Genomic DNA, 22,945 nt, shown 5'->3' on the forward strand with positions numbered 1-22,945 from the left:
CTATTAGGGACATTCTTTCTGAGAAGGGTTGCTTGGGGAGTTTGGCATTAGAGGAGGCTCAGGCTGTCACATACAGTAGACTTGGGAAAGACAAACCTAACTCCTACCTCCGCATCCTTGCAGATGGTTGGTAGCCCTGCAAGGACATTAACCACACAAGGTCAGAAGTAAACAGAAAATTGTCTTCTCTGCCAAAGGAAGTATTTGCAACAAGTAAATTTTCCCCAGAACCAGAAATCACTATGGGAGATGCCATGGACATATGCTGGTGCAAGAGTTGCTTAAATTTAGCTCTTGGCCCAGCCTGAAACCATGTCTTGCAGAATAAATGATGGAGAATCTAATGACAACAGAACATCAGGACTTGAGGTTAGCCTCCAGAAGATTGAACTTGGATTCTCATAGTGAAATGGGCAGACATGGGAGCATGGCAGTGGGTGGCAGTGAATCAAGGAGGAAGAGGATAAGCCTATATGCAGAATTTGCACTAGTCTCTATGTCTCAATACCAAACAAAATGTATTAAAAGTGGAATTTTGTCCTGGTATCCAGCAGACTGGATGTGTTTCCTTGATTAATATAAGGAAGAATGTGAGAAATGGACCTACGACATGAGAGGATGCAAATGAGCAGCACAGCAATTCCATGGAAGGAAGAGCATTTATGCACAGGGAGCTTATGAAAAGGTTTTGGTGATAACAGCACAGATTCACATTTACCTGCAACATTAAAAAGAAACAGAGGCAGATGTGGATTTTTGTCTACATTCCATATTATTTCTGATTCCAACTCTTCATTGCAAACAGAACAGTGGCAGTTTTGCGATTTGATTTTGCTACACTTGTTCAAACATGAGTCATCCTCAGAAACCTAAAGCTCAAGTACTACAATTCATCATTTTGGCCCCAAATACAGTTGAGAGTTTCCTAGGAAAAAATCCATTTCTTAGCCTAAGGTCGTCACTGGACATTCACCACTTTCAGTGTTTGCCCCATATGGTGTATTTACTACATAGAGTGACAGAAGAGACTAACATCATCCTGCCCTCCTTGAAATAATCAGAGGTATTGTGGGTAGTCAGGATCTAACCTGTGGGCTGCAGCGTGGAAGCTGTGCTTAAGGCCCAAAATGATTCAAATACATTCTTTGGACATACCTTTACAATTTTTGTAACCCATATTTCACCCCACCCCGCCCCACCCTACGTGGAAAGGTCTCAGGTGCTACAGAAAGTGGAAGGATCGCTCAGTCATCATACATACCAATTGTTCCCAAATACACATTGCTCTGGACACCACTTAAGACCTCTCTGGGACCCCTTGGCCTTGAATTTAGAAGTCTCTAGGGACCTCTGGAATTACTGTTTATAAATAATATTTATAGAAATCTTACAGGAAACTGTAACACAAGCCTTCCTGAATCTTTGCATAAACCCATTTCAGGTGAGATAGTACCAGAGGCTCAAGTAGTAACACTGATGGGTGTACATGCACACTCTGGAACACTACGAATGAACGCACACACACACACACACACTAGCTTTAAGCACTTACACCAGAAACACGCATACATAGCTTCAGAATGCTAACACCTGCAGCTGTTGGGCTTCCATAAGCCTGTTTTACACACAAAATCAAGAAGTGGCATGGTATGTGGAGTTCCAGTGGCTTGGTGATGTGGTGAAGAAAGCTAAGGTTCATCCCAGGAAGAGTGATGGTTTCTCATGGGGTGTGATACAGCATTTCTCCATTAGGCAGCAGCAGATTTCCTCTCTCAGATGGATGATGGTATAGTATTCCCATTAGGGAATACTATGTGATATTCTTGGGAAGTGAGGCAGGGAGTTTCCTCCTTAGGCAGCAGACCATGTTTCCTACACTGCCTGAGGGCTTGGATTTTCCCCATTAGGCAATGGGACATTGGGTTTCAGAGTCTCACGAGCATGTGGTATGGCATTTCCTAGTTAGGCAGCAGGACATCGTGGCTCATGGGATGTTTTGTGGGCCAGCATTGTGCTCCATACTGTACAGAACATCACACCAAGGACCTCTCGTAATCTAAGATCACAAACTTAGACAAGAATTAAAGCTCAAAAGCACAAGTGGTGGGAACTCAATGTTCTCAGGAACAATAGCCCTTCAAGGAGCGGAGGTAACATGGGTTGGGGCCTTGCGGAGGAAGTACTCTCCCAACAGGAACATGGAAGGAGAGAGGCATTCAGATACTATGGTGATAAGGGCCATATAAATAGTTAGACAGATGGGTGGATCTTATTGCATCAGGATGGGGAAGAGGAGCACTCTTTGAAAAACCCTTTTCACCATCAGAATGACTATATTGATATCCCTACCACCAAAAAGAGTGAAAATCTAAAAAACCCATCCACAAACCAAAATCCTTCACCCTCTAATCAGTTTTTAGTTATTTAAAAAAAAAAAAAAAAAAAAAAGGGGGTGGGGTAGATGCCAGGGATTCCATAACGTGCATTAGGACCTTTGCTATCAATAATGATTTTATGTGGAACGTGCTCAAATACAACACCGATGGGCAGCTATATAAAACCCTAAGACAGACAGACATAGCATTTCCTCCTACATGGTAAGGGAGCAAGGAGGGAGCGTGGCAGTTGGAATGGTACAACTTTCCCTTCTTATGCAGCACGATGCAAGATCACCATGTTTCATAAGGAAAGGAAAACATGGCTCAAAGTTTCCTTCTCCAGCAGCGTGACATAGGCTCTTAGGGTGGAAGGATGGCATTTCCCCTTTATGTGAGTCAGTAGCATAGCTGGGGGGGGAGCAGGGCAGTGGCCGCTCCCCCACCGAGCACAAGTGGCGCCTTTTTAATTTTACTCACCCGGGAGTGGGGGGGGGGGGTAAGGAGCCACCCGCTGCGGCGCTTTTACTGACGGGGCGGCGCTCCGGGTCTTTGGCGGCGGCGGGACCTTCACTCGCCAAAATGCTGCTGAAGACCTACGGAGCGGGTGGTGCCTTTTTTTTTTTTCCCCCGCTGCCCCTCTTCCCTCCACCTGGCTACGCCACTGATGTGAATAGGAACCACCAGTGAAGCTGCCTCCAGTACAGATTTCATGTACTTCGTGTGCTATAGCTTACTCATCCTACGAGTAATGAACACCCATTTCTTCTTCTATCATCCCAGTCATTTCTTCTTCTATCATCCCACTTACATCTCTGCATCTAGACATATAAGCAACCGGCTGTGGGGGTGTTATTGGGTGCAACAGGTTCTGCTGCAAAGTAAAGATTTAACATATAACAATTCACCTGCATCAGTCTGAGCCCTGAGGAAACCACTGAATGTGGGGCAGTGTCAGCATTTTCTGCCACATAATGGTGTTGTAGGCACAGCAGCTAGTAAGTATGCTACTGAAACAGCAAGTGGAAAGCTTTCATTAAGGGAAAGAGGTTATACATGCTACCACCCATCCATACTTAAAACCAGGCCTGGGAACTGACTATAAACTATCACATGGATGTTTAATTAGTTTTAGATCTACCTGGTCAAAGCCTTTACATCCCATATGAGGATCAGGCCTAGCCTCCCTCTGGTGCTCACGTTGGAAGCTGACAGCAAGGCACACAGGCCATGCTGAGGTTTTATTCTTGCTAAGAATAAGAGTCACTTTCTGCTGCTTCCTGGCCCAGGAAATAGGGAACAAGATGTGGAGTTCAAGAGACCTGGTTTCTATTTCTGGCTCCACCAGTCTCACACTGTGACCTCAGCTGAGTCATTAAACCTCGGTATAAAGTGGGGACAGGGATACTGACCCACCTTTGCTGACAGCTTGGAGATTAGTGATTATGTAGTGCTAAATATCAACTTTGTTTTCTATTAACCTAGCACAGGAAGGCAGGAGACCAGGCCCCTGAGACTTGAGCCCTTAAAAGCAACCAAAAGCCCTGCTTTGGAAGGGCAGGGGTTGGCAGCAGCAAGCAAGAGATAACAGGAGCAGCACTAATTGCTGAGCAGTGCTAAGAGCTCGACAAAGAGAAAGAGGCAGAGGATGTGTTGTTGACCAATTCACCAGAGGGGCAGTGAGCAAGGGAAGGTAACTTTTGATCCCCAAAAGATCCCAAATCTTTTGCCTAGCATGGATACGGCAATGTAGCCTCACGGCTTCATTCTCCAGTGGGTTGCATGTACCTCTCCGACACAATACTCCTAATTCTACCTCCCACAGACACATTCAGAGAATAGAGTGCATGAGGCCATTGGTGGAAGGAGTTGAGCATGACAGTGTGTTGCTGCTATTCCAGGCAATGGAGCTGGCACCACCACTCTATTCATCTGCTATCTGCACTGGTAGTAAAGGTTTCAGAGTAGCAGCCGTGTTAGTCTGTATCCGCAAAAAGAAGAACAGGAGTACTTGTGGCACCTTAGAAACTAATAAATTTGTTAGTCTCTGAGGTGCCACAAGTACTCCTGTTCTTCTTTTTACTGGTAGTAAAGTTGCCCTCCACGCCCCACTAGTGTCTACAAACTCATGTTTGCAACTACCCAGCCAGGACACCAATTTTTAGATACCCCCAGCTTGGGCTTCCCAAGTTGGATCAATAGAGCAGAAAGAGGGTGAATTTTACTCTGAACAGTTACAGTATCCCACTCTGTACTTTCTACAATACATAATTACAATGATGCTAGCCTGACCTTAGAACATAAGAACGGCGATACTGTGTCAGACCAAAGGTCCATCAAGCCCAGTATCCTGTCCCCTGACAGTGGTCAATGGCAGGTGCCCCAAAGAGAATGAACAGAACAGGTTATCATCAAGTGATCCATGCCCTGTCATCCAATCCCAGCTTCTGGCAAACAGAGGCTAGGGACACCATTCCTGCCCATCCTGGCTAATAGATTCATGGAAGATAGGTCCATCAATGGCTATCTAGCTCCCTTTTGAACCCCGTTATAGTATTGGTCTTCACAACACCCTCTGGCAAGGAGTTCCAAAGGTTGACAATGCATTGCAGGAAAACATACTTTCTTGTGTTTGTTTTAAACCTGCAACCTAATAATTGCATTTGATGGCCCCTTGTTCTTGTATTATGAGAAGGAGTAAATAACACTTCCTTATTTACTTGTTTTATACCACTCATGATTTTATAGACCTCTATCATATTTTCCCTTAGTTGTCTCTTTTCCAAGCTGAAAAGTCCCAGTCTTATTAATCTCTCCTCATACGGAAACAGTTCTATACCCCTAATAATTTTTGTTGCCCTTTTCTGAACCTTTTCCAATTCCAATGTATCTGTTTTGAGATGGGGCGACCATATCTGCACACAGTTTTCAAGGTGTGGCGTGCCATGGATTTATATTCAAGGATAAAATGAAAGACAGCTGCAGAACAGTGATAGTATTTGATAGATAACAGACTAATGCAATTCATATTCAAAAGGCTATCAAAGGAATTTTAAGGCTAAACAGTGAAGCACTCACGGGTCAGAAAATGACAGTTAAGGCTATGCATTCAACTCTGCCCCTAATGTGGGTGTGCACAGATTACAATGCAGTATTTAATTGCATGATAACATACCAATTTTCCCAGAGAACCACTGCCCCTTTCAACATACAGAACGGATCGTGCACAGTGAATGAAGCAGCTCTTTCATGATTTTTTATTATAAATTGTTCAGTGTGTGGTTCCTGTCTCCATACACTGCACACCAGCCAACTCCTCCACAAGAACAGGAAAGGAGCCTCTGCCTTATTCACGGGATAAGCTTACCTCCTTCAGTTCACACTGTCCAGCTTCTGGAGTGAGCAAGGCAGAGGTCTTGTGGAAAGTGATAGTATGAGGATCATGTAATTAGGGATTGTATGGAAATTAATATGCATAAAGAGGGCAATGGGGGTTGGAAGTAGAATATGGGCTGCCTTACCCTTGGTATTTCTAGACTTGAGTCCTTCAGTTTTTTAAACAGAGAATTTGATATGGAGATTTTTAGGTTAAAAAAACAAAAACCTGATGAAATCTGATCATGCAAAGTTACTTACTATATACAGCATAATTGCCCTGTCCTGTCCAATATAGGATAGACTTGGACATGGTTCCTTCACAGTCAAGTCTCTTTCCAAATGCACCTTCACATGTCATTCTATGGAATAAAAAGTTCCTCTTCACTTTCTTATGCGGGTCCAGATCACAAATGATAAGAGATTGTATCCTGAATGAGAATTTCCACTTCGATAGATACACATGCAAGTGCAGTAGCACTGGAACACTGGCAGATCATAATTTAGAAAAAAATACAATGCACATGCACAAAGTAAGCTTGTAAATCTTAATGCCTCAGCCAAATCAAAAAGGACTTTCACTAGACCACCTTATCTACTACTTAGGGCTAGCATCCCTGACAAATTACAAGATTCTTCCACAGCCTACCAAGACATTAGAACTGGTCAGTATGCTTGATTTTTTTGTTTTTAAATGGCAAAAATTGTATCCCTTCTCTCTCTGTATTTGAAAGAGATGAGCTTTTCATAAAATTTATGCCCAGGCCAAGAAGAAACGTGCAAAATTTCAGCCCAAAAGGTGGCAGTCAAGTTATAAAAAATTGAAGAAAGCTACAGGAGGTGTTCCTATACACTGCCAACAACATAACAACTAGGTGTTTAGGCTAAGAGCTCTGCCATAGTTTTAGAAGCGAGAAAATAGGCTACAGAAATGGGAGGAAATCCAGAGAGAATGGTCTTTAATAGACAGGAAAGCTCCTTTGGCAGCTAATCTCAGTGAAAAATCAAGGCCACCAAATATTCATCTCCAAGACATTAGTCAAGTGATAACAGTGATATGAGGGGCCCTACTCATCTTCTGGATCCCCCCACCAAGAGACATTGGGAAAGATCTACAGATGGGTACAGGTTAGGATGTGTTCTCACCCAGAGGAGGGGGGATCCCTTCAGCTATTCTCATTGACTCACCTCAAAGGTGTTTTTTGTTTTTGTTTTTAATGTTAGTGCTACTGACGTCCAACCCCCACATTACATACCCCATATCCAAAAGTATTTCTGGCTTGAATCTTACATGTTGCTCAGGTTCCAGGAGACTGATGGATTTGGCACATTGTTAAATACATGAAGAGCTGTTCAAGGGCTGGAGTGAGATGCAGCAGAAGGATTGATCAATCCCAATACTGTATTTTTCCCCCCAACTGAAGAATGGAGTCCTGGTATCAGGACAATGAAGTTTTCATACTTCAGTTATTTGTAAACTCTCACGCCCCGTGGATTGGCTCTCCTGGAGCCTTCTGAGTTGGGATAGAAGGGCCTCTAGATTTGTTCCACCTCACACTTACTCAAGTAAGTCTGCAGACTGCATTGAGCCAGGTTTTCCAGTGTCATCTGTTAGAATGAAAGAATTTGTCAGATTAGTTCTAGGGTAACTAGCATTGGGGTGCTGTGGAGTTCAGCCATTGGGTGTGAATGTAACATCCTCACAGTCCACCCAACGCATTGCCAGGAGAGGCTCATTGGCCCCCGCATTGCCTCACACACCCACCCTTTTTGACATCATCCATACAGGATTTGGATTGGACTATGGAATCCAAAATAAAATTCAAGCAATTCTGGAGACGGGACCATAAACTCCAGGACTGCCAAGTAGTCAGTTCTCCAGCAGACACACTTGTATATACTCCAGCATGTGCACACACTCACACACCCACTCATGTCCTCCTAGCCACTGTGGAGTCTCAGCTCCCTCCCTTCTCTTCCTTCTCCCTGAAAAGCAAAGAAAGCTGTTCAGCCTCACTTCCTGAGAGTCCATCTGCAGCATATGCTGGAACCCTGACACAATTCCACTCCTCCTCCAAGTCAATCATGAATGAAACTGGAAAGCATCAGCCACATATTGCTTCAGTCCCCTTCCCTACGAGAATGGGCTTGAATTACAAAGGAACTGGTACCAGCCACTTTGCTACAGGCACTTCCTACCAATAATTCCCCTCAGTAGCTACAGGAGGATACCCAGGCTGATGTAAGACATTTTCGGGAGCTCTCCACCCCAAATGGAACTTCAGTGGCCCCATCCTGAATATTTTTCCAGCCTCTGCACAAGGGATGGCTCTAACCCTAATTAACCAGCGGACCAAATTTGGTGATGAACCCTGGTCATGTGCCACCTGAGGCACATTGTACATATGTTAAGAATAATAATAATCAGTTCTTCCAGCAGAGTTTCCCTATTAGGGTTATGCAGAGAGGGGATCCCAAAGCAACGGGCTATGTACAGATAGATCAGCATTCCCTCCAACAGAGAGATGAAGACTAAATAATTTCTGAGGATGTGCATCCTCCACGCCACATGCTGAATCCCTACCACGCCCTCGCCTTGGAATAAGCTCTACAAAGAAGTAGCTGTTATGTACATGTATCTCAGCTCTCTTCCTTTGGAAAGTGTCCCTTCAAAGTGACAGGCAAATCCTGGGACAGATGGATGGGGCTGTCCTTAGGCTGACTCCCCAGCAGCAATGGAGCCTGCAGCTTTCTTCTTGGGGCGAGCTTTCACACTCTTTAGTGGAGGCTGCAAAAGAAAACAGAGAAACTATCAGTTCATGTAGGGCACAAGTACAGAGCAGAAAGGAGGGGGAGCATAGATCAACACAACACGGCAAGGAGGGTTGGCAGAACACAAGGAGTCTATTTAACCCAATATGCTGACCCCTTAAACATGGCTGAAGGGACACAGTCTGCTCAAAAATCTGACTTCTGCTTGATATTTAACTTTTTTTTGTCAGTGTCATTGTATAGTCATTAAGTTTTCTGTTGTTTCAGAGGGTCTTTCACATAGCAACAGGGAATGAAAAACATTTTAAACCATAGGAAATTGTAATAGAAAAAAACCAAGAACCAGCAAGGGGCCTTGAGAGTAGGAGTGGCTTGGGGGTGGGGTTGGGGTGGAGAAAAGAGACTAGGTTTCAAATCAATCAATCAGTCTCTATTCCAACTTTTCTGGTTCTAAATAGTACCCACAATCCTGCTCTTCCAGAAAGAGAGCCATTAATGTCTTGGACTACTTTGTACACTCTGCTTCAATTGCTTATCTTATTCCAGATCCTTAGGGAGGGGAGTGGATTCATTGAGTTGTGAAGACTTGACACCATTGACAGAGCTGAGAAGTTGCCCAAAGCATGTTTCTGAAAAAGTGTCTAAGAATTCCCACAACAAAAGAACAGAAATTGGACTTGAAAGTTCTGAAGAAAGACCAAGCGGAAGAAACAAGTCTTCCTGAAAAGCACCTTACCTTCTGTATCTGTCAAGCAGCAGCAGAAAAGGACACAGTCCCTATTTCCTTCCCCCCCACCCACCTCCTGCACTTTACAGATCACCTTTAACACCCATTAATAGGAGAATTGCAATAGAATCTGGCCCTCCTGCTTCGCAGCAGTTTATGCTCACTGTTCTAGGCCACAGGGCCTTTTAGGGAAGAGAGCAGGAGGATCAAGCCAGAGGAGCTTCTAGGATCAGAAATCCAGGCAGGTTTCAAGCATCTCATCAGACCAGGCATTTTGCCTAGCAGGTAACTAGACACCCAAGTGTGCAGCATACCCAGTCTAAACGTTTAAATATTAATGCCATGTTACTACAGATGGTGCAATTCAAACTATCAATCCATCACTAAATGTTTCAAAGTTTAGCAGCTTGAGTTAGGCTGAGCAAAAAATGGCTCCCACCTTTATAATAGGAAGAAACAACATATTTATCATTTGTAATCCAAATTATGATGTTGGGGAGACCTTCAGCAAAAGCCCAAGCCTGGAAAGTTTCAGCTCAAAAAACAAAAGTTTCAGAGTTATGAACATCTGAAAAGAGGGGGTTAGAATGGAAACTATACTGGGCATAAATGCACCCATTCTAGTGTGTGGCAAGGCTTAGAGATGTGAATGGAAGGAAGGAAGGCATAATAACCATCAGCTCCTATCTGAAAAAAGGCCAAAAGGGGAGTAACAGGATCAAGTTATATATCTGGGGCATTTCTAAGACACAGGCTGTATCTATCAGTAAAAGTTTCCTGACACGAACTGTCTCAGGGAAGTGGAAGTCTCATTGTTTCGCATCCCTCATCATCTAGGCTAAGAGCCTCTGATGGACTTATCCTTCATGAATGTATCTACTACTTTTTTGAACCCATTTATAGTTTTGGCCTTCACAACATCCCCTGACAATTAGTTCCACAGGTTGAATGTGCATTGTGTGAAGAAGTACTTATGTTTGTTTTAAACCTGCTGCCTATTAATTTCATTGGGTGACTCTTGGTTCTTGTATTATGTGAAGGAATAAATAACACTTCCCTATTCACTTTCTCCACACCATTCATGATTTTATAGACTTCTATCATATACCCCCCTTAGTCGTCTCTTTTCTAAGATGACCAGTTCCATTCCTCTTAATCTCTCCCTCATATGGAAGCTGTTCCATACTCTTCTCAAAAAGCTATAGTAGAATTGGAAAAAAGTACAGAGATAGGGCAACAACAGCTGCATGCAGCATTCAACTGTGGGCATACCATGAATGTATATAGTGGCTTTATGATATTTACTGTTTTATTCTCTGTCCCCCTATGTTGGCTTTTTTTGACTGCTGCTGCACACTGAGCAGATGTTTGCAGAGAACTATCTATGACGACTCCAAGATCTCTTTCTTGAGTGGCAACAGCTAATTTAGACCCCATCGTTTTTCATAGCTGGGATTATGTTTTGCAACAGGCATTACTTTTCACTTACCAACACTGAACTTCATCTGCGATTTTTTTGCCCAGTCACTCAGTTTAGCGAGGTCCCTTTGTAACTCTTCACAGTCAGCTTTGGATTTAACTATCTTTTGTATCATCTGCAAACTTTGCCACTTTACTCTGTTTACCCCTTCATTTATTAATACGTTGTACGGATCCCCTAGGGGACCCTGCTATCTACCTCTCTTCACTGTGAAAACTTACCTTTTATTTCTATCTTTTGTTTCCTATCTTTTAACCAGTTACTGATCCATGAGAGGACCTTCCCTCTTACCTCATGATCACTTACTTTGCTTCAAAGCCTTCGGCGTGGGACCTTGTTAAAGGCATCCTGAAAGTCCAAGTACACTACTGTATCACTCTTGTTCACATGCTTGTTGACTCCCTCAAAGAATTCTAATAGACTGGTGAGGCATGATTTCCCTTTACAAAAGACAAGTTGACTCTTCCTCAACATATCATGATCTATGCATCTGATAATTCTGTTCTTTACTATAATTTCAACTATACAAACCAGCTCCAGCCCAAGAAGTCATTCAGATACCAGCTCACCTCAGCTTTTGTCACTTTCTTAGGAGCTTTGAGGCTCTGGGTGCGTTTTGGTGTTTTGTCTCCTGCATCTTCATCTGAAGGTTCTGTTCTAGAATCAGACTGGGCCCCATTTGACCTTTGAGACACACTGGCCTCTTCTCCTGAGGAGTAACAGGAAGCAGCTAAGCACGAGAAGAAAACAAAAACACCTTTTATATTTTTCAGTACCAAGTCCATCCAAAAGGGGCTCCCAATCAGGGCTGTCAGGAGGGGAGAGAGGTGTCAACAGCTCTTACTCAGGGCCTGAGGGATACACCCAAGAGTGTGCAAACATGCCTATAATCTGGGAAGGACGGGGAAACTGTAGAAGACTCATGCCCCCTAACCAGGGTGGATTGATTTGCATCAAACAATTTAAATCACTGATTTTCATCATGATTTAAATGAGCAAGCAGGAAATCTTGATTTCAATAATCAATTTTACTCATTTTGCATTTTTACCTTTTAGTTATTTTCATAAAGAGGGGTTGATTCTCATTGACTGGTAACCATTAAAACACAACAGTACACTAAAATTGGTACTTTTGTTAACAGGAGGATATTCTATAGTTATACACATTTACTTTAAGCTGCTACAGTTTAAAACATTTTTTCAGACTTCATTTTTACATTCTTCTATGTTAGAAAATAGTAAATGATACTTCTTATTTACTAGAGGATTGATTTTTACTTGATGTTTTTGTGCATTTTTAATAGAACTTGACACAAATCACATTTAAGAAAGCTACCTTAAATGTGCTGGATACACAAGAAAAAAGTTTCAGATGTTTTGCATTTGAAACTGATTAAGCAAAGAAGGAAGGTATTTATCTGTAATTTGTGAACTGATCTATTGTTTCTGTTCACCGTGTCCTTCAAGATTTTAGAATTAGTAGAGCTCATACTCTAACACCCAGTTTTTACTCTTAGATTGGAAAAGGAAAACAAGCTTTCCTGCTTTTGTACTTTCCTATTGTTTTTTTAACCTTTAAGGAACTGGATATTGAACTGCACTCATTGAATAAACCGAAATGAAGAGAATTCTCTTCGTACCTCCAGAAGAAGCTACTACTGAAAAAGCTAGTTTAGCACTAAAAAAAAAAGGTATGGTTCCAGGTGCATAGCCAGCAACTTCCACCAGTTCAGTGATGTGGCATTCTTTAAAAATTATGGTAGTGGACATGTATTGTATGAACATTTTTTCATGAATTTAAATGACTTTAATGTCTAAACTTACTATATTAATGTAGGCTGTCATTTTCAAATTTAATTTTAAATGGATTTATTTTAAAAATAAAAAAAATCCAGGGATGACAGCAGATTCATCTGGAAGGGAACTCACTCCAAAAATCTCTTTCCCCCAAGTAACAGGCAACTTATACTCCTGTATTACATACAGCATTCAAAACAAAATCCAAAGCTTTGGCAGCACCTACTACTATCTTGAAGCCTCGATACCCTCCCCTTACCCCTGTTGTTCAGGGCCTCATAGAATAGCCTACCAGGAGTATTATATACCTGAATCCTCAATGGTTTCAAGGCCACTAGTGGAGGTGCGCAGCTGTGGCTTGGGGCTCCGTAGATGCACAGTATCTTCATCCCGGATCAGAGTCAAATCCTGCATACTGAAACTCCTCAGCTTCTCAGACAAAACTCCCTGACCCTAACAGGACATCATAGTTAGTGCCATGGATATCTCATACATGGCTTCTGTCATCTGGGATTCTTCACAGAGACAAATTGGAAAGAGAGGGAAAATGTCCCATTCCCCACAAAGAGACTCAAGAGGAAGAGACATGCATGCTCTAGAAGCCAACAGGAAAGAAGACTGATCTAGAGAAATCTCCCCCCTCAGCCCCGCCCCAAGCTGAAGTGCTGTGTGAAGAATAATGCAAACTGGAGGAAGGCAGGAGGAGAGTGAGGTCAGCAGCACCCATCAGCTTCCCTCCAAACCAACAGGAAATCAGCTGGAGGGACACAGCAACAGGAACTGAAATAGTTTTAAAACAGAATTTGATAAATGTATGAATGGGATTATATGACATGGTTGCCTACGATAGCTGGACAATGCACTTGATGACCAAGGAGGTCCCTTCCAATCCTATGGAAGTTATCCTGCTGGGGGCAGACTGGTGTCTCAGAGGCTAAAGAAGTGGATGCAGCACACAGTTGTGTTACCTTTGCAGCTGCAGTAACTGCTGCATTGGCAGCCAAGTTTAAACCTTTCTTGCCGACTCGCATCATGGTTTCATAACTCTTGTCACGGGCCTGGGTAATATACTCATCAATCTCCTAGGAAAGAAGTGGGGAAACCCAACATTTAGATTCCTGGTTACAAACATGGACAGAGATCCTCCCCATTAAAAACCAAAAGCTCATCAGGCACCTTTCTCCAAGACTAATAGCACCAGTACTAGGCATTACTTCTGTCACCGCCATCCCCCTCCCATTTACAGCAGGCTTGCACCCAGTGGAGGGTTGCATTTGCAACTTGTCAAAAAGCAGTGAACTATATCTAATTTACAGAAGATGGAGCAGAGGATAGCTGCGCCTACCAATAATATGAAGTTGCAGCCTGTAGAGGCCACAGGTTCTAGAATGCATGGCTTCCACCTTGATTCAAACAGTCTAACTGCTGGAGTAGTCCATGTGGGAACCCATCACATCTGTAAGCCACACATCTATACTAAAAATTACAGCTACTATAGGTCATATTGGAATACTCCATAGGGTGCACTTTGCCCGCCTTGCGTTACAAAAGTAACACATCCTACATCCTCTGTAGGCAGCACAAATATGACTTGATGCATCAGGATCTTTATTATGGTCTAAATGGGTCAAAAGTCACCCAACTTCCAGGGCAGGTCAATAGCCATGGCAACAGAAAAGTACCTTCTCTTTATTGGAGAGCGTTGGGTGCACAAACTTCCTGTAGAGGACGCTGGAGCCCTTGGTGTAAGGAGAGAGCAGCCAGATCACAAATGCGATTTTCAACTCGAAATAGAACGGAAACCTGAGAGAGATGGAGAAGCTGGAATCAAGAGCAGGTCAGAGACAGATACAGATAGGCAGATAGTCGTAGATCGGATTAGTAAAGAGAAGATTCAGAAATGGAACAGAATCATCATGACAAGGCCAGCAATGTAACAGAGTCTTTCCTGAACCTCTGGGACACACTTCCTTGAGGCCTCTCTGGGTATGTCTCCATAGACTTGGGTTTGTAGCTGTGTAGACAGCGTTTGTAGTTGCGGCTCAGGCTGCAGCTCAGGCTCTGAAGCCCACCAGGCATTTATGTCTACAAAAGGCAAAGAGGCTAAGTCACAGCTTCCAGCCACAATGGCTACAAAAAAAGTCCTTGAGTGGAAAGGACCCTTCCTCCTGTATCCCACAGCAGCTGATCCTAGAAGAATGTCTGAGAGCTTTCCCTCCCTTCCCCATATGTAACGAACAGCCTGGATACTCACCAGGAAAGAACAATATCTGTGAGTGTTTCTGCTGTGGTGAAGAAGGCAAACACAATCCAATACATCATCCACTTCACCTGTAAAAGGACAGCTATTCCATTATAAACCAAAAAACACAAACACTAGGTTACAACCCAAAAACTGGGATTTCTTCCTTGTCAAATGACTTGTCACCTCAAGATGTTAATTTTATCCTAAGGATGAGGGTATGTATCAGTAATTTAGGATAGAACACATTAAATGGATGTCATAATTATCCATAAAATATGAAATTATGAACACAGGAAAATGTCAGCTAAGGTTAACCTTTAAAAAAAAAATCCAAACAAATTAAGATATGTAAACACATAGCTAGGAACGCCCAAACAACCTTAATTCTATTATGTAGTGACACCATAAAATACCAAATGATTACAGCATTTTAATGTTTATAGTCCCAAACTAGATCAAGACTTTTTGACTGAACATTAGATTTTTCTTTTTGCCATAAATCACAACATGTTTGGATTTCCTTCTAATTTTAACTTTGACCCTGAATTTCCTGGATTTGTCATGCTTGCAGATATATACAGCACTACAGGCATGTTGCTACTTTTATTCTAAATTACCGATATGTACTCTAAACCTTAATTCCATCTTTGATGTAGTTTGTTTGGGAATTTTCATTTTAATTAAAAGTTTTATAAGTGAGCATTGAACAAGAAACCCATAGAAACTGTTACCATGTGATATTTCTGGTGAAGCGTATTTATTTATTTATTTATTATTAAACTTTTAGGGACATATTTCCCTGTGGGTCCTGATTGTTTTTTTGACACTCTGGAGCCAACAAAATTTCCCCTCCCTTTTGAATTGGTGCATCGGGTAATTTTTGAAAAGACATATTTAAAGACATTAATGATCACTTTTTGCTATTATTCATAACTGAAAGAATATCTATTAGAGACTGAAGAATAAAGTTTTCTCCTTCAGAGGAAACGCATGAAGTGTTGCCCTTTTTCAAAATTATCACTAACTCCCATTGTTTCCAATAGGAGAAAAGTCAAGATGCTCTCAGGGAAGATGGTAGCCCTCCTGTATTGTTAGGAGGTAGAGAGAAGCACTGCAAGCAGAACATAAATGGAGGCAGTGGCCATCTTTGCTAAAGGCAACTTGTAGACTCAATGTCACTGAGAATAATGGCAGATGGTAGCCATTGTGAAATAGGGGAAGTGTGTGTGGAATTATCTAGAATAAGCTTATGCGCTGAAGTTTACATTTTCCTCTCTGATGAAGAAGTTTGAAGAGTGTCATTAAGATAATTTGGGAGAAAAAAATAAGATCTGATATAGGATGCTAAATTTCTTACAGAACCACCTTAATTAAATTTTATTTCAAATTAATTAATGAATTTACTTATAAAGTCTTAGAAAATTCATCCTATGCTCAACAAGTGCTGTAATTTTGGAGAAAAATACAGCATATCCTTGTACATAAGAAAGTGAATTCCTGCAAACTTCAACTCAGCCTTAGCTATGGAGCCACAGCCGACAAACATCCACAATATACTGAATACTATTGGTCTCAATATAGAACTTTATGTTGTCTCACTTCTCTTTTTGTCACATTACAAATTGGCCATTTATTTGATGTCCCTAGCCTCTATTAGCCAGAAGTTGGGAATGGGTGACAGGGGATGGATCACTTGATGATTACTTCTTCTGTTCATTCCCTCTGAAGCACTTGGCATTGGTAGGGTTGCCAGGTGTCCGTTTTTGACCAGAGTACCCGATCAAAAAAGGACTCTGGTGGCTTCAGTCAGAACCACTGACCAGGCCGTTAAAACTCCAGTTGGCGGTGCAGCGGGGCACACAGGCTCCTACCTGGCTCCACGTGGCTCCCAGGAAGCAGCCAGCATGTCCAGCTCCTAGGCAGAGGAATAGCCAAGGAGGCTCCATGCGCTGCCCTCGCCCGCAGGTGCCGCCCCAAGCGCCGGCTCCGCAGCTCTCATTGGTCAAAACCACAGCCAATGGGAGCAGTGAGGGCAACGCCTGCAGGCAGAGGCAGCATGTGGAGCCCCCTGGCAGTGCCTCCACCTAGGAGTTGGAGGGACATGTTGCCAATTCCCGGGAGCTGTCTGAGGTCAGCACCACCTAGAGCCCACACCTCCTCCCGCACCCCAATCCCTTGGCCCCAACCCCCTCCCACACCCCAAACCCAAACCCTGAGCCCACTCCCGCACTCCAAACCCCTCAGCCTCAGACCAGAGCCCCTCCTGCACCCCAAACCCCTCATCCATAGCCCCACCCCAGAGCCCACACCCCCTCCTGCACCCCAACCCCCTGCCCCAGCTTGGTGAAAATGAGCAAGTCAGCGAGATGGAGGAGAGTGAGCAACGGAGGGAGAAGGGATGGAATGGGCGGTGCCTCGGAGAAGGGGTGGGGCAGGGTAAGGGTGTTTGGTTTTCTGCAATTAGAAAGTTAGCAATCCTAGGCATTGGTCACTGTTTAAAAGATAGGATACTGGGCTAGATGGACCTTTGGTCTGACCCACTATGGCCATTCTTATGTATTCCTACTCTTTATTTTCTGACAGCCCCTTGCAAGAGGCTTTATCAAAGCCATTCTGAAAGCTAAAATTAAATTATAGTGACTGATTCTCCTTTATCCATTATTCTGTTGACTCAAAATTCTACATCAAAGACACACAGTTTTCCTTTAAAGAAACTGGGCTGCTTCATCCCGATCATTACCCCGCCCCAAAAGACAGAAATTATTGGGCTACACCAGAATAGATGACTTCACACAACTAGGGGCTGCACTGATGTTAACAGAGTCAACCATCTGTTAACTGCTTGGACCGTTCAGTGCTGCAGAGGCCGAAGGAGAAAAAAGCCAGGAAGGAAGCTAGATCCTGTGGTCTGCAAAAACAGGGGAAAAGGGACAAGCTGAGTTTGCTACAAACTAGAAGAAAAAGAATTGGTCAAGTGGGTGACAGTGGGACAAGTAAGGTAAATTGGCTATGTAAGGCAGGAATTTAAAAAAAAAGTAAAAAAGAGGTCAAATGAGCATAGATAAAAATTCTTCTCTTTTCTCTGCCAGTGTTGTCTGTTGTTTAGACTGAGCTTTTCAAGGCAAGGACTACTAGTTTTTCATTTTGTTTTTGTAGTTTTAAATAATTGGCAGACTGCTAATTGAAAAGAATAAATATAATTGTGTTCTTTAGAGTACCACTCTTTCAGGCACTGTACAAATTATAAGCCAAAACCCTATACTATAAACATTAAGGTTGCATAATCAAACATTTAAAAGTTAGAAAATGCCAGTTATTCAGATTGATAGGGCAACAATAATATTTCCTAACTTTCAAGTGCTTGACTTTCCAATAACACATTCTTTTAACATACTTTTATAGAATAATAGGTCTCATGCTGGCAGTATTAGGATGTCCTTGGAATTTCTAAATATTAAAAATGACAATTTCTTAACTCGAAGTGTTGCATCCAACATGAGGGAATTCTATACGAGACATCTTGATATATAAAGAAGAACTGATAACAGAACAAAAAATTAGCGGTAGCTTAGGTACAAGTACTCATGACTTGACCACATTTGTTATGTGCCAACAGACTAAAGCCCAAACCAGTAATACCTGATGCTGTAAAAAGGCCTAGTTTCACAAAGCTGAAAACAGTTATGAGCCAAATCAGTTGGTTGCCACATAACAGTGTTTAGCCCACTGGGTCCTCTTCAGTTCATGCATTATGCTTTTCCTCCCCATAAAAAGCGGGGAAATGTAGAAGGAAGAGAACCTGAAACATAAGCCCTTGTATCAGAGGCCTGGTATAAGGCAGGACTTGCTCACAAAATCTGGCAAGAACAGGACTGATATTGCAGAAATACACATTCCTAAAAAGTGCTAAGCACAGAGTACTCACGCAAACACATCCCGATATCAAGTGGTACCAGAACATCCCAATGTCATGAATGGTACAAAAAACATTCCCCAAGAATAACAGGAACACACTGACCTCTCCTAAAAAAAAAAAAATGAGGTCAGGATAACAGTACGTAATAAAAATGTTTTAATCAAACCAACATGTACAAGGTAATGGGTAGTAACTAGCCACATCAGGGGAAACGAACTATGTCAGAGGCAGTACTAACTTGTTTGTATCCAGGTATAAAAATGTATTTCAAAGGAAGTATCTTTGTCCAGCCAAGGGGGGAATGAAAAGTCCTGTTATTCACTAAACTGCATCTATTGTCATGGCCATACATGTCTTAGTATCCTCGTAAATCTGCCAGGTGCTATTACTGTGCTTTGTCAGCAATAAACCTGACCTGGTGCCTTCGCTCCTTAATGAATCCTGTGGTCATTGGGATGTTCGCTCAAGGTCTGTTGTGCCACCTGTCTGCGCAAAGCTGGGACAGCACACAAGAAAAAAAAACGCACACATGCAGCCAAACATCTAACCACAAGTACAAAGTACTATACTTAGGAAGGAAAAAATCAAATGCACAAATGTAAAATGTTTAATTAATTTAATGTGTGCCATTTAATTCTGCATTGTTCCACCAAAACCCATTTCTCCCTCAAAATGACACCACTACCGAGTCACTACTGATGTGGGCTGGATTCAACAGGCAAAGCTCTATATAACTTTAGAAGGCTGAAGAAACAGAAGGAGACACTGCAGAACTAGGTCCTGGAGCCCTCACTGTTGATACCATTCCTGGCTCTGCAAGTAGGAGAACCACAAGTCATACCACAGACATCAACTCCACCACACCAGTATCCTACTCACCAGTATTGTTGCTCCTCTTAGAGGCAGCAGTGAAGCAGGCAAAGAAGAGTGAAGGGGGATTAGACTCCACCCAAATACCAGACAGATATCACCTCTCCCACTGAGGTGGTGTTCTGAAATGCTCAGAGGAGCACCGTGCCTCCAATCAGGAGACTCATTGCTTGCTGCTGGAAAGTCCACTTTCCAAACCACTGCGACACCATGGGCAGAAACCACAAGGGTGGGGAGACTAAAGAGAAATAAGCCCTAAAAGAAAGCTGAAGAAAATCCAGCCTGACAGAAGTCTCTTATCATTCAAGAGAAGAAACAGGGCAGAATAAATCATCCAATGTACAAAAGGAAAACTAAGGAAGACTGAAGAGTAACAAAAGGAAGCAGAAGAAACGGGCTAGAGAGCCATATTCCAATGAAGTGGGGAGGGAAAAGCATCTCATCTGTTTGGACTTTTAAATACTTTCAGATTATACCACATTTTCACTCTTTCACTGTCTCTTCTGCCAAACTAGATTTAGGATTTGAAACCTCCAGCCAAATCAGCCTCTTTCCATGACATCATCTCCTTTTGTTCCAAATCTGTCAATAGGTAGGGGTAACATATTAGCCTACAACCTGGATAAAAGGGCCCCTCATAATTTGAGAGCCTTAATATTTTTAATAAAATTATCTGGACAACTAAATTATCAACTCTGGAGCTGCTCACCCTTCTTAAAAAGATATTGTTCCAAGATGTCTGTCTGTCTGCGGAGAATCAGTGTGACATCCATGTATGGGGGCACACATTTCCTTCAGGACCAGAAACGAAAGGAGTTTTAAATGGAAACTTAAATGGTGCCGCCAGAGAAGTAGTGTTTTGATAAAGCACTGCTCGCCATCTCAATCTGGTCCCTTCTGCCAGGGTTTTGCTGTCGGACCTTATTAGAATAGACTAATATCCTCCACCCCTTCCTCCCAATAAGCAAATCTGAAACACCACACCTCCTTAAAGGATCCATTAATACTATCAATAATGAGCACCTGCAGAGAGAACGGCCATACTGGGTCAGACCAAAGGTCCATCTAGCCCAGTATCCTGTCTGACTTCAGCCTGATTTTCAGGAGAGCTCTGCTTCCTTATGGGTATCTAAACATAAGACCAGATTTTCAAGCTTGCTCAGTAGCCAGCTGTTCCCGTGTAACAGTTATAGCCAAAATGCCTAAAGAGCTCAACACCCAATATGCTGAGCTCTTCTGAAAACCTGTCCCTTTATTCTGGTGCTTAAATGGAGCTGAGCTCCTTTGAAAATCTGGCCCCAATTGTGTGAGCAGAATTCTGTTGGAAATATCTGGTAAAGCATTATGGTCAACATCAGCTAACCTTCACAGGCTTGAGAGGCTGGTGTTCTCATTTTACAGACGGGCAAACGGAGATGCAGAGCAGCAAAGTCAGAGGAAGTCAGTGTCTGAACTTAGCAAGGCAGAGTCTGAATACACTCCATCCACACCTAGCCTTGTGGGGCTGGCCTCTAGCTTACCACACACACTCAAATGATAGGAGATATGCTTTGTTCCATACAGAGAAGGGAAAAAAAGCTGGTCTCAGAAGGGGGAGGATCTTGGATGGTATGGTATTCTTGAAAACAGGATGAGAGTCAGGTTTGCCAGGAGGGAGGTGGGGGGGTTGCCAGTGGGAACACAACACGGCGACTCACACTTACATATTCTTTTACATTTTTCGTCTTCACGGCCTTGTAAGAGGAATATGCAGGGTATAAAGTGCCAAATATTAGCCTAGAATAAAACAGAGCCCATGAGAACTTAGCCACTTGATGTTCCTCCCCTCCTGGATCCCAACACCTCATCTTAATTTTGCTTAACACAAACACCCCTCCTCCCTTAACCCATCCTTTGACCTCAGGATAAAGATTCAGTTATTGGAGTGCTCACAGCCTGCCTGAAGCCACTGCAGGCTTTCACCTAGGGCAGTTCCACTGGCACCAAACCCTCCTTTTATATCTGAAAGCTTCAGCTCCCTGAATTTCCTACCACTGTGTCTCTCCATGCCTCTCGCAGCTGGGGATGGTGGGGATTACAGCAATGTGAAATGCACATTACAAGGTGATTCACCTCAAGACTATTCAGAAATGTACATTAGTAAATAATTTTGCTGCATTTCATGCAATGGACACAGTGCCCAAGTGCTCCAGCTAGCACTGCTGACAACCAAGAAGCCAGGTTTAATGGGTTAGCTTTGACCTATAAAGCTCACAGCGCTCATCCATTTTCAGGATGACTCTCGCGGGTGGGCTGAGTTATGTGTCTCGTTCCTACGAGAAGAAGGGGGTGCTGACAGGGACCCCGTCTCAAATTCACTCCCCCCCCCCCGTTCCCGAATAGCCGCCAGTGCCCCCTACCAGATGCAGCTAATGCCGACGGATGCCCGGCAAGGTGGGCTCCAGGCTGCAAAGCGGCTGGGGGGCGGGGGCGGTGTCGCTGGGAGGGGGGCGAGGGCTTGGCGCTCTCATGGAAAGAGGCGCTCGCACTAAGCCTACGGAGCCTCCCCACCCCACACACCCCGGCCTCGCAGCGCGTCGCCACAGGCTGCGGCTCGCTCCGCAATTCGCACAGGTCCCCCGAGCCGCTGGCTCTGAGGGGCGCCGCGCGGGCCGGTCTCCCGGCCCTAGTGTGCGACCCGCGGCTCCGCAGACTGCAGGGGGCCGGGATGCTGCAGAGCCACCCCCGCACTCACACCACGAGCCGGGAGATGATCCACGAAACCATGGCGGAGCCGGGCCGGCTCGAGGTCCGCGAGCAGCTGGTCCGCAGCAGCCGGCTCGGGGTAGCCTCGGATGATCCTTAAAGGGCAGGTTCCTGCAGCAAGTATGGCCCCACCCCAGGCTCTTAAAGGGTAGGCCTCGCCGCGTCGGAGGGAACCTGGGGCCAGAGCATCCCAAGAGCAACGTCTCCTCAGTGCGAATCCTGTGCGGCGCAGTATGTCCCACCTACCCGCCCACCTCGCAGCGTCACCACCCAGCGACACCGCCCCCCGGTACCCCCTCGCGCCGCCCCACAGCGATCCCCCCGGTACCCCTCCGCGCCGCGTACCCCCCTTCGCGCCGCTACACAGCACCCCCCGTATCCCCCCTCCGCGCCGCGTACCCCCCCTTCGCGCCGCCACACAGCACCCCCCGTATCCCCCCCGCGCCACCACACAGCGATCCCCCGTACCCCTCCGCACCACCCCCTTCGGTACTGTACCCCTCCCCACACCACCCATTCCCCATGCCACTCTACCACACAGCCTCCCATTGCTCTTCCAGGATACTTCCCGTGCCACCACACAGCACCCCCCATATCGCCCCGTGCTACTACACAGCACCCCTCCTCCTTGGCTATTGTCCAC

At 44.1% G+C, this 22,945-nt stretch overlaps 1 protein-coding gene across 3 annotated transcripts; it reads right to left on the reverse strand.

Annotated features, from left to right (window-relative positions):
- Nucleotides 1-5,235: 5,235 nt before the first annotated feature.
- REEP2 (receptor accessory protein 2) lies at nt 5,236-22,539 on the reverse strand. 3 transcript variants are annotated; one of them, XR_004646860.1, is made up of 9 exons: nt 22,292-22,536; nt 21,261-21,333; nt 14,781-14,857; nt 14,209-14,329; nt 13,495-13,608; nt 12,835-12,979; nt 11,299-11,459; nt 8,384-8,538; nt 5,236-7,358 (listed from the first exon to the last, which is right to left on the reverse strand). XR_004646860.1 is itself a non-coding variant. In XM_034779462.1 (8 exons), the coding sequence occupies exons 1-8, from the start codon at nt 22,321-22,323 to the stop codon at nt 8,464-8,466; spliced, it is 777 nt and encodes a 258-aa protein (XP_034635353.1). In that variant the 5' UTR covers nt 22,324-22,539; the 3' UTR covers nt 5,236-8,463. The 3 variants fall into 3 exon arrangements, 2 of the variants coding, with proteins under 2 accessions (XP_034635353.1, XP_034635352.1); XM_034779462.1 differs by having other exon boundaries at nt 5,236-8,538; nt 11,299-11,438; nt 22,292-22,539; XM_034779461.1 differs by having other exon boundaries at nt 5,236-8,538.
- Between the last annotated feature and the right edge of the window lie 406 nt (nt 22,540-22,945).

The sequence above is a fragment of the Trachemys scripta genome, chromosome 8 (assembly GCF_013100865.1).
Source record: "Trachemys scripta elegans isolate TJP31775 chromosome 8, CAS_Tse_1.0, whole genome shotgun sequence".
In the NCBI taxonomy this organism is placed as follows: domain Eukaryota; kingdom Metazoa; phylum Chordata; order Testudines; family Emydidae; genus Trachemys; species Trachemys scripta.

Coding starts and splice junctions, on each gene's coding strand:
- REEP2 (XM_034779461.1), bottom strand. CDS start 22,323: ATGGTTTCGTGGATCATCTCCCGGCTCGTGGT. Junction 12,980..13,494: donor CAGTTACTGCAGCTGCAAAG/GTAACACAACTG, acceptor ATGTCCTGTTAG/GGTCAGGGAGTTTTGTCTGA. Junction 11,460..12,834: donor TGAAACCATTGAGGATTCAG/GTATATAATACT, acceptor TCTCGTGCTTAG/CTGCTTCCTGTTACTCCTCA.